Source organism: Garra rufa, chromosome 11 (genome assembly GCF_049309525.1).
Source record: "Garra rufa chromosome 11, GarRuf1.0, whole genome shotgun sequence".
NCBI lineage: Eukaryota > Metazoa > Chordata > Actinopteri > Cypriniformes > Cyprinidae > Garra > Garra rufa.
Genome location: NC_133371.1, coordinates 33,818,502 through 33,837,177, shown reverse-complemented (window position 1 = coordinate 33,837,177; position 18,676 = coordinate 33,818,502). Strand labels below are relative to the sequence as shown.

The following is an 18,676-nucleotide window of genomic DNA, read 5'->3' as shown; positions in this document are numbered from 1 at the left end:
AATAGGACAATATTTGGGCAAGATACATCTTGTTAAGAATCTGTAATCTGAGGGAGAAAAAAATCTAAATACTGAGAAAAATCACCTTTGTCAAAGTTGTCCAAATGAAGTCCTTAGCAATGCATATTACTAATCAAAAATTAAATTTTGATTTATTTACCATAGAAAATTTACAAAATATCTTAATAGAACATGATCTTTAGTTAATATCCTAATGATTTTTGCCAAAAAAGAAAAATCGATAATTTTGACCCATACAATGTATTTTGGCTATACAAATATAACCCTGCTACTTACGACTGGCTTTGTGGTCCATGGTGATTTATTCAGTATAACAGGCCAAATATTATGAGGACAGCTGACAGGCCAGGGGCAGAAATAAATGAGGGCTTGCAGCAGAAATGCCCTGAAACTAAACTAAAATGCCCCATAAGTTCAAGACAAAGAGGCAAAAAATGCCCCAGCAAAATTAAACAACGTATTACAGCTGTAGCAATTAAATTAAAATGTGAAAATGAATGAAAAGTGTCAATTTGTGGAATTACATTTAGATTCAAATTCAGATTTCCTCTTCATAAACAACTTAGCGCAGATACAATGTAAATAAAAAAATAATTTTGTAGTTTCATTAATTATAACGTATGTTTATGCATAACTTGTGCTAAACATGGCTAATGTCATTGATCGACATGTTTGTCTGTGAAGCCAGAATGTGAGGTGCCCAAAACGAAACAAAAAATTTTCATATTGTTTTCTATATTGATATTAATAATCATTATTACAATATAAAGAACAATAATCTACAATAACGATTTTTGTCATAATACTGCAGTCCTATGAGCTCTTGCTTTATATGTATAATTTAGATAAAATTTTAAACAGTCTATTGTTATAGACAACAGAGAATTTGACATTAAAGACAACATTTGCCCTCATGAATGCAAAAAATACCCCTGGAAACAATTCCAGGGGGCAAATATTGCATTTGTAAGAAACAAATCTATATTTTGGACATTATACGGTTGCTTCCATCAATACAAGTTAAGGGGTCATGAACTGAGAAATTAAAATTCCCTTGATCTTTAGACATATAAGAGGTCACCATACTAAAGAAAAAACCATCCTGTAAGTTTCAGAACTCAAAACTTTTTTGTTAGTCTAAAAACAGCTTATTTTGAAGCCAACCTGCCAAAACAACAGGATGTGGAATGTGTCACTTTATGACATCATAGTGTGGCCAAACTCCGCCTCTGCAGAATAAGATTAACACCTGCTTCTACATCACTGTCTGTTTGGCCCCACCCACCAATTCACGCATGTAGCAGGTAAATAACGAGAGCGGCAAATGCAGGTCTACGCAGAAATCAAATGATAAAGATGGCCCCGACGACAACAAGATGATGTGCAGTGCCAAGTTGTGGAAAAACAGTCTGTACATTGCCTTCCTTCCCAACCTTAGAAAAAAGTGGATGAACTTTGTTTTTAATGAAGATTGTTACATCCCTAGGATGTATGTATTATATTAATATTCATTGTTGATGTGCGTTTCCCATCTCGTTGGGTGTGGTTGTGTTTCCCTGTGTGTTCTCTCTCTCTTACACACATACACTGCTTGCTTGGCAGTTGCAAATTGCACACAGGTGTGTTGCAGAGATGCAAACCAGACAAAAGAGCAGAAGCAGCAATGTGAAGGGAGGTTCATTTCTCCCCTGCTCCAGACTTGTGTTAAGTGTTTCTTTTTTGAGTTTTTATCTGTTGAGTGTGGTGCAAACTTGAACATTATTGCGTTGATTGATAACCATTGAATGTTAAAGTATATTCCTGTTGACCTGCAGTGTTGTGTTGAAACTATAAATAGTGTGACTACTTTAGCTTACTTTTTCTTTAAGCTATAGAGGGTTTGCACTTACGTCACTATTTGGTAAGTTACCCGGATACGTGGTCTTAATGGTGATACTCGGATGTAAACAACGGCATGGATTGCATGGTTAATGTACTACTGAATATGTTGTTCTGCTAATTTATGCTGTCTAAACCACGGGACAAAACGTGGAGAATCATATAGAGAAGGACTTAGTAAGTAGGAAAGAGTGCAATATTTTGACAAACTAAAGTTAATAGGTGGTAAAGATGCGTACGAGCAATATTAATTAAGATATCAGCCTAATATTTCACCTATCTGACCGGAAATGATAAGCACAAATAAATGTTGTCAAGATTCCTTCCCTGGAAGTCCTGGTTCAGTTTGGCCAACCACAAATTCCTTTAGTTTCTCTAAGAGTTTTTGCACACTTCTCCTTGATTTGTTATCATTTTTGGCAGTCTATAGTCCTCCAAATGTTTTTCCTGGTCCGACCGATTAGTACAGACAAACATGACAATAATTGACCATTTTCAGCAGCAATAATCAGCAACGAATGTGAGTTTTGTTTGGTTCAGTGGCATTGTTTACATTTAGTTCCACCAATATGACCAATTGCTTCATGCCTAAGTTGGGAGGGTGCCATTTTATTTTGTACTCAATGTTTATCCCTGTTTTTGGTTAGTGAAGGTGTTGAGGAAAGCTTTTGCTGTTAATTTCTTTTAATTTACCTCAGGTTATTTAGTACTCCTCCAGTTAGTTAGCGGCTGTTTTGTTTGTTGTTTCAGCCAGGGCCTTTCCCAAAGACATGTATTGCTTCCCTTTCCTCTTGTTGACCTCAAATCAATTTCCAAAGTTTGCCAATTCATGTGATTGTCTTACATTTGGCAGAGGACTGGAGTGATTCCTCCACGTTTTATTTATTGGTTATGTCTTCCTTACAAGCTTTGATAAACCTGTTATTCCCTCTCCAAACCCTACAATGGGTAATAAAAACGTGACAACCAGACGGTATCGGTAAGAACTCTGGTCCTATGATTACTTTATTTTAAAGTGGATTTATTTAAAAACCAGGCACAATTCGACGCTAGATTTTCAGAAATATTGAAATTAAATGATGATGCTGTGCCGACAGTAATGTCGCACAACACAAGTGCAACTGTTTTTATTATGATATCACTATTGCTTTGTCGGTTATTACAAATCATTTGATATGTACTGCGTATGCGTTTTTAACCTAAATCACATCATCGTCCATCTATAAAAGTTATAGGCTGCCAAAAGTCCACAACTCTTTGCCAGTCATAGCAGTGGGTGTTTACTTCTTAGTCTACAATCCACCACACCTGTTCAAACAGAGCGCTCAGATCAGAGGGGTCAAAACATGACAAAAAAAAAGACCATTGCTTCTAAATTAAGATGCTTTTTTCCAAAGAATTTGAGAACATTATAAGTAGACCTCAGAGAACAGTACAAAATAAAAAAAACAAAGGCAGTACATGACTTCAATGATGTATTTGTTACTTACATACACAAGCTTTTCACTTGACAAGATGCTAATTGATGGACTGGAGTCGTTTGGATTACTTGTAGATTATTGTAATGTTTTTATCAACTGTTTGGAGTCTCATTTTAACGGCACTTATCTACTCCGGAGGATCCACTGATGAGCAAACAAACTCAAATTATAATTTTTTTCATCATAAAATCATAAACGACTTGAAAGATATTATCCACCATATGGCAAAAAGAATGTGGATACCTGAATGCACCCATATGTACTTTGAAAACTTTATTAATAGGGGGTTAGTCTTACATACCAATTTCATTCTTCTGGGTAGGCTTTCTACATAATGGAACATGAAGGGATTAGGTCACAGGATATTGTGCATCTAAAGCAGAAAGGGCCTTTTCTAGATAATCTATATTGTATGTTATTGTATGTCATAGCATTAGGAATTGTCACTGGAAATGACTGGAAATGGAAATGACCTTTTCAAAACTACTGGAAAAATTTGTTCTGGCAATTTATCGGTATGAGAAGTAGTAACATTTTAAGTAAATTACCTTTAAGACACCTACTCTGGGGCAATCATAACATTCTGATGCAGATGGTGCATTTACTTTGCACTGTACATTTTAGTTTGACGTTGTCGACTTACGATGTCTCTGGGTCAAATGCAGCTGCATGAATATCCCTGTCTGGTTAACAATCTCACAGAATTTACTGGTATTTTGAAATGGATTTGTGAATGGTGTTTTACCGCTTAAAAGACAAAACGCCATTACCTGAGTGAACAGTGCATTTTTGTATTTACCAGTAAAGTCGTTCTGGTAATTTAGGGGTGAGGAAAAAAATGTATTCACATGTTAATCACAATTCAGTCTTTTAGCGATTCACAATGATTTACAAATGTCAAAAACAAATTTTCTAGTTAATATAATAATTATGAGAGCATAGTGTTGCTGGAAAAAATCAGCAACAGCAATGGAGGAGGAAAAACAAATACATCCTGCCCCATTTTTAGCAAAAAAATGTTACATTATGTTACATTAATTAATGCTCTTTTGTTATTATAGAAAAGTATTCGGAAGCACTGAAATATATTTTTTCCTGGTGGGAATAACGACGATATAAATAGATTGAAAATACTCTTTTTCAGTAAAGAGTAATCAAATGTTACATATATGTACATCTCCCTAATATGAAGTGAAAAATATTTTTGATTTATTAGGAAGTTAATAGTCAAGAGGAAACACAGATTTCCTGATTCTGGACTTACTCATATTATAAACTTGTGTGTTTTTGTATTTTAAAAAAATCATGCGTTTGTATTAAAAATTGTGAATCATGATTAAAAAACAATAATTGATTTTTAATTGAATCGTGACCCCAAGAATCAAAATTAATCGAATCGTGAGGTATCCCAAAAGATTCCCACCCCTACGGTATTACTGTGTTAAAGGGAATATACTCATTAGGCTACACGTCTGTAATATGACAGGAAGAATAAAAGATGAACTAAAAAAGAACATTTGCATTTCACTTTTTAAGCTTAAGAAGTTTTCTCTGGGTCTCTTTTGCTAAGTATGTTTTGGAACCGTGTCCTAATATACAGTAATAAAGCAAAGTGACAGAATCATAGCTGCCCTGATCTAGCAGTCCAGAAAAAATCAGGTCACTTTGTTACTTTCAAATATAAATTTCCTTGTTGTCTGGTGAATGTTTTACTTACAGCATATTTATGGAAACCCTAAATCACAAAGGGGTTTCTCCTTAAATTTTTAGTTCCTTCTTCCTTATATGTCTTACAGATTCATAGTTACATTTATGTTCTTGGCATGTACTTATTTAGGTTCAAGTCTGGACTTTATATAGGTACACGTTTTTTGTTCTTACCAGACACCATATTATTAATGCATCTAATGTGCAAGTGCACTATCACGCGACAACACAAAAGGGTCAATGTAACATTTTTAAAGCGAAACAACAGAATTCCCTGGAATGTCAATGTATAGCATAGCATTACGATTTTCTTTCCTTGAATTATGTCCATTACTAGTGTAATCCATTCATTAGAAGGGATTGCCTACATTTGTTTGACCACATAGTGCATCTGGTGAGTCACTTGTAGAAAACCCATTTCATTTCTAAAGGAATTGGAAAATTAAACTGAACTTTGAAAGGCAGAATTTACATAGAAACCGTGCTGAAAAACTGCGTAATGCTCCCTCCCATCTGGTTATAAAGCTCTCGTCCGTTTTACAGATGACTGATCAAATGTTTCTGCTGCTCTGAAAGCATCAATATGGAACAACAACAGAGACATGAATTCAGGTACTTTTTAAGAATAACCTAATTTAAAGTTGTATTAAAAAAATATATTATTTACTTATTTCTGCTAACATTTAATAAGAATATATAAGATTGATATGTTGTATATTTACACATTTTACTTCATTTAAACTTTTTTTATGTTACATTTAAAAAAAAAACAAATATTTAGATTTTTTTGCTAACATTTATTCATCATGTGTATGTGTGTGTCTGTGCATATATTATTATTTGCTTTAACAATATACTATTCTCTTATTTTTTTCTAAAACAGCCAAAACGGCCAATCTTGGGATGTGTGCAAACAAGTGCCAATTATTCAAGATGAGCAGATGCCAAAGAAACGAGTGCAGTGTTTTAAATGGTTCTCGTGTGCCATCGTTGGCATGCTTGTCTTCGTCCTCACGCTACTCAGTCAAGTGAGCTGTTTTACTAATCATTGGCTAATCATTTTATGCATAATGGGATAACATTTAACTTATCTACTGAATATTAAACAAAATGTTAGACTGATTTTTTTTGTGTTTACAGACATCATTTCTGCTTTTAATTACATTTGGAAACAATCAAACTGAGATTATATGTTCAGAACAAAAACCGACTGCCCTACTTGGCATTGGCTTCGTTCTGGTTGGGCCAAGTGTTCTCCTTCTGCTGAAGAGCACATGGAAGTTCATTTTCAAGAGTGCAACCATCCCCTCGAAAACAACGTTTTTTTGGGTAAGCAAACAAGTATGTTTTTCGACTTGAAAATCTGATGTTTATTTCAAAATGATACTTGCCATTTATTTATAATTGTTTGTGATATTGACATCTACTAGCAATTTCTTTTAACACCTAGTGTTTTCAGGGTCGTAGAACAGAACCTAATTTATGATGACTTTGATTTGACTTTTCTTCTAGGTTCTGTTTGTTGAGTTCCTGGTTGCATTGGGAGCTGCAGTTCTAACAATAGTAGCCATGCCACATTTTGACATTGTCACCAATGTGATGATCCTAAACAGCGTGAGCATCCTGTCCGCTGTCTTCCAGGTGGTCGCTGAGTGCCTTGCCAAAGAGAGAAAGCAGCTCATAATGCTCCCTGCATGCTCCATTTTCTTAATCGTCATAGGTTATGTGCTCTTTGCTGTCAATTATTTGGTATTCGAAGGTTCCTTAGAGATAAAAATATCAGTTGCCCTTGCCGTTATGGGAACCATCTGCGTTTCTGTAAACTGGTGGGAGAACTACAGCACGCTCTTCAAAGTATCTTTTCTAAAAGACATTTCCATAGACATCGCTCAGTCACGTAACGTGGTCTGCATCATCTCCAGTTTGATGAGAATCCTGGTTACATCAGCTGTGGTTGGAGCTTATGTTCCTCTTTCAGGTCAGAATTGGAATTCGGTCAGACTTGTCTCCGAAACAGTTGTTATTTCACTGGTGGCAATCCAGATTGTATCCTCTGCCTTGTGCCGCTGGTTTGTGGTTGTGGCTTGTAAGATGCACACCCTGCGTCGCAGCTTCATCATGCCCATGTACCTGGCCTCGATCACCGTTATGGCAGTGTTTTTGATTCCAGTTGTAGTCAGGATCCCAGAGTCTAATCAAACCTGTTTTGAGAACCTTCAGCCAAAATCCAGTGATGAATGGTTGTATTTGCTGTTGACTGATGCTATAAGAACTCTGGATGCCAGGGACATTGTGGCACAGATGAACATAGGAGGACTGGCCTGTTTGGGCTTCTCTGCTCTGAGCTGGTGGCTAGGACTCATTCTGAGTACGGTTTACATCTGGTTCCTGAAGATCCAGCGAATAGAAAGAACCCAAGATCTGTTTGTGCAACGCATGTATGAAGGAGCATTTCTAGAACAGTCCATGCTGCTAAACACCCGTTTTGAAATTAGAAAGATAAGGAAGAAGAAACAGGGGTAAGTGTTTTTACTTTCTAAGTATGGTTGCATATTGGTAATATATCATCCAATATTAAAGATGTGATATGAGCTCTAACATATCTTACTATGAAATGAGTTATATTGACTGAGTCAATATTTACTGTACTTCTTAGTGCAAAAGAAACCATCAGAGTGTTTCTGTGTGCAACAATGTGGCACGAGACCTATGATGAAATGATGAAGATAATTATCTCTATGTTCAGGTAAACATAGACTACACTTACTCAACTTGTAAAAATCTCAATTGAATTGTAATTTCAATACTATTTCTTTTACTAACAGGCTTGATAAATACAGGCCCGAGACGGACAAACACAGCGATGTCAAGTTTGAATTCCATATTTATTTTGATGATGCTTTCAAAGATGTTGATAATGGAAGACATGCAAATGAATATGCTGAAATTCTTGTGGATGTAGTTAAAGAAGTTTACACGTAAGAATCCTCCTTAGTTATATCCGTTTGTGTTCGGAGAACTTATGTGCAATAACTAATCTACCAATACTTCACATATTAGCATTTTCAGTGAAGAGGACCCATGTATATTCAAGCAGAAGGCAGCATTACCACACCAGACGATCATAAACACCCCTTATGGGGGTCGGCTAGAATACATCCTCCCTAAAGGCAATCTTATGATGGTCCACCTCAAAGACAAGACACTTATCCGTCACAAGAAAAGATGGTCTCAGGTAACATTCTTTAAAGATCCAGTTAAAACTAAATAAAGGTATGCGTTTTTATACCCAGAACTTCACTAATCATCTGTGTTTGCAGATAATGTACTTGTATTACATTCTCGGCTGGAGACTTAACAGACAGTACTTCAAAAAGCTTAAGGGAGGTGAAGAACTAAATTCGCTTAAGGAGAAATTGAAGGTTAGTGGCTTAATAGACTTTCTACAGCTTAATGCAGATTCAGCCAGAATATTTCACTACTGTATGTTTTTAATGCACCTTAGAAAGACAGGGAGAACACATATATCTTGGCCTTGGATGGAGATACTGATTTTCAGCCGTCTGCAGTCATGCTGTTAATCGACAGACTTAAACTCTACCCAGAGGTTGGAGCTGCCTGTGGCAGGATTCATCCAACAGGCACAGGTTGGATATTTCAAAGCTACATCATGTGACTTTTGGCCCTCTAGCAATTAAAAAATAAAACTGCATTAGTCTTTCGAAAGCAGATAGTTTTGGCAGTGCTTTGGCTCTGAGCGTAATCATGGTCGTTCATTGGAAAACTTAAAAGATGTCATCTAAGCAGGTGCCATTGTTTTTTGATTTATTAGAAACACTGATGCTGTGAATTAAAGTTAACATTACAGGACATTAACACTGGATGTAAAGCTTGCTAGTCTTATAAGATCAAACGTTAATGAACTTACTAATGTTAGAAACATGACTGCATGACTATTTATCATTCAATAAAATATCTTACCTGTTAAGCAAGAAAAAGCCATCTCTGGCTTGCTTTTAAATCTTGTAGCTCTCGCCATCTCTGAAAAGTCAAGCCAGTGTTGATTCGGGTTATGTGATGGACTTTGTCGCTTTCCCTTTTCGCATGTAGAAGCTGCTCTGTTCGCATTTTTTTTTTTTTTTTTTCCCCGGAGGATACTGTTTTGTATTGTCCATTGTCGGTACTATTTCTGAAATAGAAAGACATGGTTGAAAGATGAATAAAATATGAATAAATAACAATTAAAATTCTAAGTAAGCAATAAGGTAAGAGAATCTTACAATAAGGTAAGATTTGGTCAGTTACTCGGATACGCGACCATATTGGCGATACTTGGATGTAAACAACAAACAAATGCTTTCCTTCCGTTAAAAAATTGTTTCTGACAGTGATAGTTAATGGCAAGAGATAAAGACAGTCAAAAGGAACGGTTTGTAACCGCTGAATGATTTATTTTTTAACACCATATGTGATATTTTGATAACACTTTACAATATGGGTGCACTAATAATAAACAATGCTTAACTAATGCACAGATAATCAGGAGTATAACTCCTGATTATGATAATGACAATGATACGGAATATTAACTAATTGATAAGTAATATGTAATTGTGGTTATGGACGTTGAATTACTATGTCATGTGCCTCAATAAGTAAATTTATAACATAATAATATCATCGCATATCATTAGCTAATATTTAATTAAAGAACATAACTGGAAGTTGAAATGCATGGCTTTGACCCATTGTGGTAATGAAAACATTAATTTACACTATTAGTTAATACTATATGTTATTAGGGAATTAATACATTATGACACTTTGTCTAATAGCCTAACATTTTATTGATTACTTAATGTATGAATCATACAGAATGTTAAATGGTTGCTGATGCAGTAATAATTTATAAATGGTTTAGTTCTTCTGAGTTCTGAGTTATACATTAACTCATGATTATCTGGGCATTAGTTAAGCATAAATAATGCATATTAGTGGTACCGTATTGTAAATTGTAACTGATATTTCTCACACATTAACATCTGCTTATCTCTCACTCTCAGCATGAGAAAACGTCTGCTTTCTGTTTTAAGTTTAAAACAGACGATCCTTACAGTGTAAACTGACGCACATAAAGTATCATACCTGAAACAGAAAGCTAGTGAATACAGTAATATTTCTTCTGTTCTTCACAAAATGTAATAATTCGCTGCTTGTAAAGTCTCAGAAGCAGACAAAAGACAAACTATTTTAAATATGCATTAGAGAGTACTTCTGAATAGATTTTAAAGGTGATAATTTGACTAATGAGATAATTTCTTCCTTATGCTTGAAGGGCCCATGGTGTGGTATCAGAAGTTTGAATATGCGGTGGGCCACTGGCTGCAAAAGACTGCGGAGCATGTGTACGGCTGTGTACTGTGCAGCCCTGGATGTTTTAGTCTTTTCAGAGGAGCTGCACTTATGGACGACAATGTCATGAAGACTTACACAACCAAAGCCAGTGAAGCCAGCCAATACGTCCAGTATGATCAAGGTCTGCTTGAAGCTAAATACTACTAACTGCTATAATATCAATTTAACCTAGACTAAAGTAATTCACCCTCCGTTTGGTGAAATATCAGGTGAGGACCGCTGGTTGTGCACTCTGCTGCTGCAGCAGGGGTGGAGGGTGGAGTACAACGCAGCATCTGATGCCTACACCAACGCTCCACAGGACTTTAAAGAGTTTTACAATCAGCGCAGACGCTGGGGACCCTCTACCATGGCCAACACCATTGATCTCTTGAGCTCAGGAGGACTGACCTCTCAGAAGAACAGCTCGATCTCAAAAATGTACATCTTGTACCAGATTATCAGCATGGCAGCTTCCATCCTGGGCCCTGCCACTGTCTGTCTCATGATATCAGGTAAAGATTTGCAGTTTAGTCAATAATTTCTGCTTATTGCAATTTCAGTTGAAGTTACCAAAATAAGATGGATCATAAAAAAATGCATGTTATTTTTTATTTAGTACTGACCTGAATAAAATATTTCACATAAAAGACATTTACATGTAGTCCACAGAAGTCCCTTGTTTGTCCTGAACAGTTAAACTGCCTTCTGTTCTTTAGAAAAATCCTTTATGTCCCACAAATTCTCTCTCTCTCTTTTTTTTTTTTTTTTTTAGCATTTTTGTGTATTTGAACCCTTTCCAACAATGACTGTATGATTTTGAGGTCCATCTTTTCACACTGAGGACAACTGAAGGGACTCATATACATTATATTTCAGAATTATTATTATATATTATTATTACATTACAGAAGGTTAAAACACTCACTGATGCTCCAGGAGGAAAAAACATGCATTAAGAGCTGGGGGTAAAGACTTTTTGAATTTGAAGAGCAGGGTACATTTCACTTACTTTGTCATATTGGAAACATGTAAGTATCTTCTGTAGCTTCTGAAGGGCAGTACTTAACAAAAAAATATGATATTTAGGCAAAATAAGAAAAATATACATCAAAGTTTACACCCCCGGTCCCTTAGTTGTCTTCGATGTGTAAAGATGGATCTCATAATTATACCGTCATTGTTGGAAAAGAGTTTGTGGGACCTGAAGGATTTTTCTTAAGTGGACAGTTTAACTGTTCAGAACAAACAAGGGACTCATGAACAACTATCACTAAACAAACAAACAAACAAACAAAAAAACACAGCTATATGGATCATTCAGGTAACAACACAGTATTAAGAATCAAGTGTAAGTAAACTTCTGAACAGGGTTATTTTTATAAAACGTCTTTTATGTGGAATATCTTATTCAGGTCAGTACTCAATAAAAAAAAATTACATGCATTTTGTACGATCCTTATTTTGGTAAAATAACATTTTGCAGATTCTGCAAGATGTATGCAAACTTTTGAATTGAACTGTATTATTCCGTTTCAGCAATATGGCATAAAAATTATGTTTTTACAGTCACATCTGTCCAAAATTTCTATTAAAGTGCTTTGTTTATCTTGCAGGAAGCTTTGTGTTCATCTTTGAAATGGGTGCAAATACAGCCCTAGTTTTGGCCATAGTGCCCCCTACTGTCTACCTCATCCTGTGCTTCAAACTGAAATCTGACACGCAGATTAAAATTGCAGCAATCATGAGTATACTCTATGCATTTCTTATGGCGGGAACACTACTTTCAATCATAGGTAACGTTTTTTGTTTTTTTTTTACTTTACATTTTTGTTTGTCTTTAAGAATAGCAAGACAATCTAAATTTAGACTCTAATCTAGATGAGTGTAAAATAACTCTCTATATTACTTGTTCTCCTCATGTCAACTCTGATAGGTGATCTAGTAAAGCAAAAGACTTTTCTGACCCCCAGCGGTCTGTTCCTCATTGGCATGGGAGCTTTGTACCTCATCACGGCAGCTTTGCACCCTCAGGAGTTGTCACTGGTCATCTATGGATTGTTATACTTCCTCTGCATTCCCAGTGGGTATCTACTCTTAGTTATTTACTCCATAGTCAACATGAACAATGTCACATGGGGCACTCGTGAAACCGGAGGCAAGGCTAAAACTACAGCAGTAGATACCATCAAGAAGAAGGTCATGAATGCCACATGCTGCAAATGTCCATGCTTGGAATCTGATTATCTGAGTGAGGAGATTCCACCAACAGAAATCATAACACAAACCGAAAATCCACCTACTCCCTTAGAAACACAAAGGTAAAAACATGTCCACACTAAAGGATACATTTACACTGACTCTTCCATCTATCTGTGTAGTATATTATTTTATCTATTTATAACTATTATTATGTATAGTTTTGTTTTTAATTTTACAATTGAAAATAAAACTATATTCCTACACCATAGGGAACAGGAGGTCCAGCTTAGTCTTCATCAAAGTAAGTATGACTTCGATACATAATATCGTCTAGGTTACGAAGGTAACCCTCGTTCCCCGAAGGAGGGAACGGAGACGTTACATTGGGATCTCGCTTGAGAGACCGATCACCTCTGAGCCTTATTAAAAAGGCCAATTGAAAATTGGCGAGTGGACGTGCGCGCCGGCCACGCCCCCGTACATACGGGTATATAAGACGGCTGCGCGCACCACTCAGTCAGGCTTTTGCTGAAGAGCCGGGAGAGCCCGGCGTCAGCGCGACGCCAGGGGCGTGGCAGGGGAATGTAACGTCTCCGTTCCCTCCTTTGGGGAATGAGGGTTACCTTCGTAACCTAGACGTTACCCCTTCAGTCGAATCACTTCGACGTTACATTGGGAACTTAGACCCATGGAAAAGGCCACGACCCTGACGCCGCGTTACGCACAACGCCACGTGCCGGCAGGTCTTCCCAGACGTGTCCGCAGGCGGTCATTGAACGTAACCTTCCCAACGCCCCGAGGCCCCTTTTTTATAAGGGGGGCCTGCAGGGATGCCAGTTGTACTGAAGCATGGGTTGGGGGGGCGGAGCACATGGAATTTGTGCATGTGGAATGAGAATAATTCAATATATCCATAAGGCTTCTTAGGGATACACGAGGGAAACAGCGGTCTCCTCCGCTGGAAAATATTGGAAAGTATAGCCACAACCTGCGGGGCGAAGGAGACCCAGGCAGGATCACAGCCAAGGACTACTCCGCATCTAGCCCTGACTGCGGGGCATGGAGGACCCAGGTTCGCCGGAGGGAACATTCTGGGAGATAGCGCACGGATCCACGTGGGAATGGCGCAGCAAGCCGACACCAGCCGTCCCCCCGCTCACCTGAAGTCTCATGTTAAGACACGGGAGGATACGGCCTCTGCGCGGAGGTTGAAGAACCTAGCGAAGGTATAGGTGTCGCCCAGCCCGCAGCTCTACAGATATCTGCTAGTGAGGCGCCATGAGCCAACGCATAGGATGAAGCAGCACTCTTAATGGAGTGGGCATGAACACCTAAGGGGCATGGCTCTCCCTGATATAGATAAGAGAGGGAGATGGCATCTACCACCCAATGAGCCACCTCAGTTTGGGGACAGCATTCCCTTTCTGCTGAACCCCAAAGCAGATAAGCTGCTAGGTGCGTCTGAAGTGCCGAGCGATTTCATTTTCACATAGACACAACATCGCAAGGCTGGGTCTGCCTCCTCCAGGGCAGAGCTTGCAGGTTCACCACCTGACGGCGGAAAGCGTGGTGGGGAACCTTGGGCACAATAGCCGGGCCGGGGTCTCAGGTAGTAACGTGAGAGTCGCCGGGCCCGAATTTCTTGACACACTTTGCTGGCAAGGAAAGCTTGTAGGTCTCCAACCCTCTTAATAGGAGCCAGGGCAGTCAGGAGCGCTGTCTTAAAGGAACACTCCACTTTTTTTGGAAATAGGCTCATTCTCCAACTCCCCCCGAGTTTATAAGTTGATTTTTACCGTTTTGAAATCCATTCAGCCGTTCTCCTGTTTTGGCGATATCACTTTTAGCATAGCTTAGCATAGATCATTGAATCCTATTAGACCAGTAGCATCACGTTCAAAAATGACCAACGAGTTTCGATATTTGCCCTATTTAAAACTTGATTCTTCTGTACTTATATCGTGTACTAAGACCGGTGGAAATGCAAAGCTGCAAGTTTCTAGGCTGATAAGATTAGGAACTACACTCCCATTCCGGCGTAATAGTCAAGGAAGTTTGCTGCCGTAATAAGGCTGAAGCAGGAGCAGTTATACCACGCAGCACATGTGCAAATGCTAAACTAGCTGGGAACTCATTTCTGATAATACTTCACCTGCTTCGGCCATATTACGGCAGCAAACTTCCTTGACTATTACGCCGGAATGGAAGTGTAGTTTCTAATCTTATCAGCCTAGAAACTTGCAGCTTTGCATTACCACTGGTCTTAGTACACGATATAACTACAGAAGAGTCAAGTTTTAAATAGGACAAATATCGAAACTTGTTGGTCATTTTTGAACGTGATGCTACTGGTCTAATAGGATTCAATGATCTATGCTAAGCTATGCTAAATGTGATATCGCCAAAACAGGAGAACGGCTGAATGGATTTCAAAACGGTAAAAATCAACTTATAAACTCGGGGGGAGTTGGAGAAGGAGCCTATTTCCAAAAAAAGTGGAGTGTTCCTTTAATGACAGGACTCGACTGAGGCCCACTGAGCACCTCTGAGGAACCTTAGCTCGTTCAATGGGAGCCAGGGCAGTCAGGAGTGTTTTTCTCGCTCGACTGAGGCCCGAGGCTCCAAGGGAGCGCCCCGCGGCCTGAGAAGGCGACGGGGAAGCTTCCCTACAGAGAAAGTTTGTAGGTCTCCTACCCTCTTGATGGAGGCCAGGGCAATCAGGAGCGCTGTCTAAATGACAGGAATTCTAGCTCGACTGAGGCCAGAGGCTCAAATGGAGCGCCCCGTGGCCCCGAAGGGCGACGGGGGGGTCCCAAGAGGGTATAAGGCGCGGTCTGGCACCTCTGAGGGACCTCACGACCAGTGGGTGCTTACCTATTTTGCTTCATCTACTGCATGTGATATGCGGCTAAGCGGCGGCATATATTCCGAGAGTCGAGGGGACAGCCTGCGCTCCAACTCTCCTGCAGGAAGGAAGCACTACTGCAATCGTGTATCTCTGTGCCTCTCAGCGAGAGGAATGCCAGCAGATAGACCTCATCTCAGTGCGTAAGCCAGCCTTTGTCAAGGGAGCTCAGTACCGAGTAATAGTTTGTATCACAGCCTGTGAAAGGCCGGAGAGATCTACGGTGTCAACCCGTGCCCTTACAGGGAGGGACTGCCGCGAGGGGATGGTTACTAAGACCTAAGTCCGGGTGGGCCGTCCTTGCAGCGCAACCAACAGACTTACTCCTCGTCCTCCCTGGACTCGCACAGAATCTGTGCAAGGAGGCTCACTGGGGAAGGGCGTACTTGGGCTGCGGAGGGCAGCTATGTGCCAGAGTTACTCTGGCAATGGGAGGAATCGGGAGGGCGAGCGGATATGGCTGGGCCTGCTGATATAACTCCAACTAGCTGCGTCACGGGGTGGAGTCGCCATTCTGCAGGTAGGTGGACTGCCGTGGGAACCGGCCGGCTGCACGGTTGAGTTTCCTGCTTCAAATGAATGGCAAGTAGCAAAATCTGCCACGTCGGACTCCATGGGAGCAGATGGGAGGAGCTGTAAGCCTCTGTTGTACATGGCAACCCAACCTGTGGTAAGCCACGGGCTGACTTGTCGGCAATACTGCGGGAAAACGCCAGTCCGGAGAGAGCCGAGATGCCATGCCCATCATGGGACTCGATCGTGCTGCAGCGGTCTCACATGAAACAGCCTAGCGGCAAGCGGCTAGAGCTGTCATGTGCCCCAGGAGCCTCTGATTTTGAGAGGACCGCTGTATAGTGCCTGATTAGCTCAGGGACTACAGCACTAACTGCGCGCTCTTGGTAGCAAGGCGGGCCGTCTTGTGGACCGAGTCGGGCTCCCGACCGAGGAAAAGGATTCCCTCGGTTGGCCTGAAGGACCAGATGGCGGGGGTACCGAGGCACCAGGTCCCAGTATTCGCACAACGGAACTCACGAGTGGGCTGGTAAAGCACCAGTCGAAGAGACGGTTGAAGACGCGAATTCCTGTCTGCCGAAGAGGGGACAGGGGAGCTCCCATGGCCTAAGAAGGCAGGAAGGAGAGGGACTAGCCAAATGGAAGCACCTCACGCTGAGCGCTCGTTCCCCGGGGCAGACCGCCGAAGGGGTGTGCGCCGGGGAAGATCGAGACGCGACAGCGGGTGCCCTTCAGGCAGATGGCTGCAACCCAGCCCTGGAGACGGAAACATACTTGTATGTGCGTCGTCGTGAGCATGTGTGCCGACAGCCTAAGAAGGGATCGGAACAGAGCTCCATCCAGGGCGGATGTTAACCCACCACTCTAACTGGACACGTGAAGTCAGGACTCTTATCAAACCCCGACCTCGTCCCGGCCGGAGAGACAGGCTGGATCGCGTCCTTCGCCAGTAGGAACGCGACCTCCGCAGGCAGAACAGAGGCACGCCTGTTTCCGAATAAAGAATGTAAGGGGTACCTGTGAGTCTGGGCGGACGCCTGGAGCCGGGCCGTACCGTCCGTATCAACCAGTGTAGTGGTATCAAGGGAACGTTGACCGGCGTGACCGTGGTGGGGCAGCCTGGGGAAAGACAGGGAAGGAGACAAAACCCAGAAGGATAAACGTCCTGGAGAAGTGTCTAACTGCACTAAGCAGTGCTTACCTACTTCCCTGGTTCCCGCGCTGGCGACATCCGGTCCCGAGTCTGATTCCGAGGAGTGGAAGTGCTGCTCAGGAAGGAAACTCGGGGCCGGGGCCCCAGAGGTGAGAAAGCTGGGTCTTTCTGTGATTTCAAATGACCGGCTAAGTCCCGCTTCCAGTGGGAGTGCCGACAGAGTAGCTCTCTCCACCTCCGGGGGTGCTCGCATCAGGGACGCTTCGAAGCTTGCCTGCGAGGGTCTTCCGTCACAGGACCCTGAGAGGCGAGCGGCGTCCCTCTCCCACGGGCGGCTCGACGTCGGCTGCGAGCCTGGATTGTGTGGCTCAGCAGGGGACGGAGCTGCGGGGGGACGCCCTCGGCGACGGGCAGGCGGAGGCGGGGGCCCAGGCGGCGGAATGGTAACTTCGCGGCGGGGCAGGATATGTTGGACGGCCTCCGTCTGCCTCTGGACCGTTGGAGCGCCAGAGGAGACGCCCAGCCCGAACGACGGGGAGGCGTACTGCTCTGGCATCTCGACGGGGTATGCTGATGGGCGGAGGATCGCAGGCTTTTGGGGGCCGGCGATACGTTCAACGCCGCTGAGCAAAAACCCTTCACAGTGTCGCCGAATAGGCCGCTCTGGGGAATGGGAGAGTCGAGAAAGCGAACTTTGTCGGCCTCTGCCATCCAGGCCAGAGTCAGCCATAGGTGGCGTTCCTGGACCACGCAGGTGGACATCACCTGACCAAAGGGGACACGCCGCGAACGAGCGGCAGGACTTCAGCGTGGTCATGGTCATGCTTTCACCGCATGAACCATTCATGAGCACCACCCCAGCGTGCTCAAAGCCTAAACACGTGAGGCAGCGCTCATGTCCGTTCGCTGAGGAGAGGAAACTACCACATCCAGAAACGCACGGCCGAAAAGACATCCTGAAAAGAACGTCTAAAACGGCCGCTAGAAATTGCTCTTTTGTGATCCCGGTTTGCCCAGGGAGGCGCCGCGGGGCAATGCACTCGCCGGGGCTGCTCGCTGGAATGCAAAAAGGCTTTATATGGCCGTGAAAACGGCCGCCCGCGGGACCGCGCTGGCGGCTGCCAAACAATGCTCTTTCTGTGAAACACTCTTTTAGTTATGGCAGCGCAGCAGCAGGAGGGAGCATGAACTCTGAAGAACTCTTCTCGGCTGTTTAGAGGCTCGACACATCGGCTCTGAAAGCAAAAGTCTGACTGAGTGGTGCGTCCACTCGCCAATTTTCAATTGGCCTTTTTAATAAGGCTCAGAGGTGATCGGTCTCTCAAGCGAGATCCCAATGTAACGTCGAAGTGATTCGACTGAAGGGGTAACATAATATTCTAGGTAGTGTTTGTATTTGACTAATACATGTTTAATTCCAAA

The 18,676-nt window shown here is 41.7% G+C and overlaps 1 protein-coding gene across 1 annotated transcript; it reads left to right on the top strand.

Moving 5' to 3' along the window:
- Positions 1 to 5,670: 5,670 nt before the first annotated feature.
- On the top strand, positions 5,671 to 12,806 carry LOC141345323 (chitin synthase chs-2-like). Its single transcript, XM_073850188.1, has 13 exons — positions 5,671 to 5,699; positions 5,971 to 6,115; positions 6,228 to 6,416; positions 6,600 to 7,606; positions 7,744 to 7,833; positions 7,913 to 8,065; positions 8,148 to 8,322; positions 8,408 to 8,509; positions 8,593 to 8,734; positions 10,423 to 10,623; positions 10,712 to 10,996; positions 12,098 to 12,277; positions 12,418 to 12,806. Exons 1-13 carry the CDS (start codon positions 5,671 to 5,673, stop codon positions 12,804 to 12,806), a joined length of 3,087 nt encoding a protein of 1,028 aa, XP_073706289.1.
- The last annotated feature ends 5,870 nt before the right edge of the window (positions 12,807 to 18,676 follow it).

Coding starts and splice junctions, on each gene's coding strand:
- LOC141345323 (XM_073850188.1), top strand. CDS start 5,671: ATGGAACAACAACAGAGACATGAATTCAG. Junction 7,607..7,743: donor ATAAGGAAGAAGAAACAGGG/GTAAGTGTTTTT, acceptor TGTACTTCTTAG/TGCAAAAGAAACCATCAGAG. Junction 8,510..8,592: donor CGCTTAAGGAGAAATTGAAG/GTTAGTGGCTTA, acceptor AATGCACCTTAG/AAAGACAGGGAGAACACATA.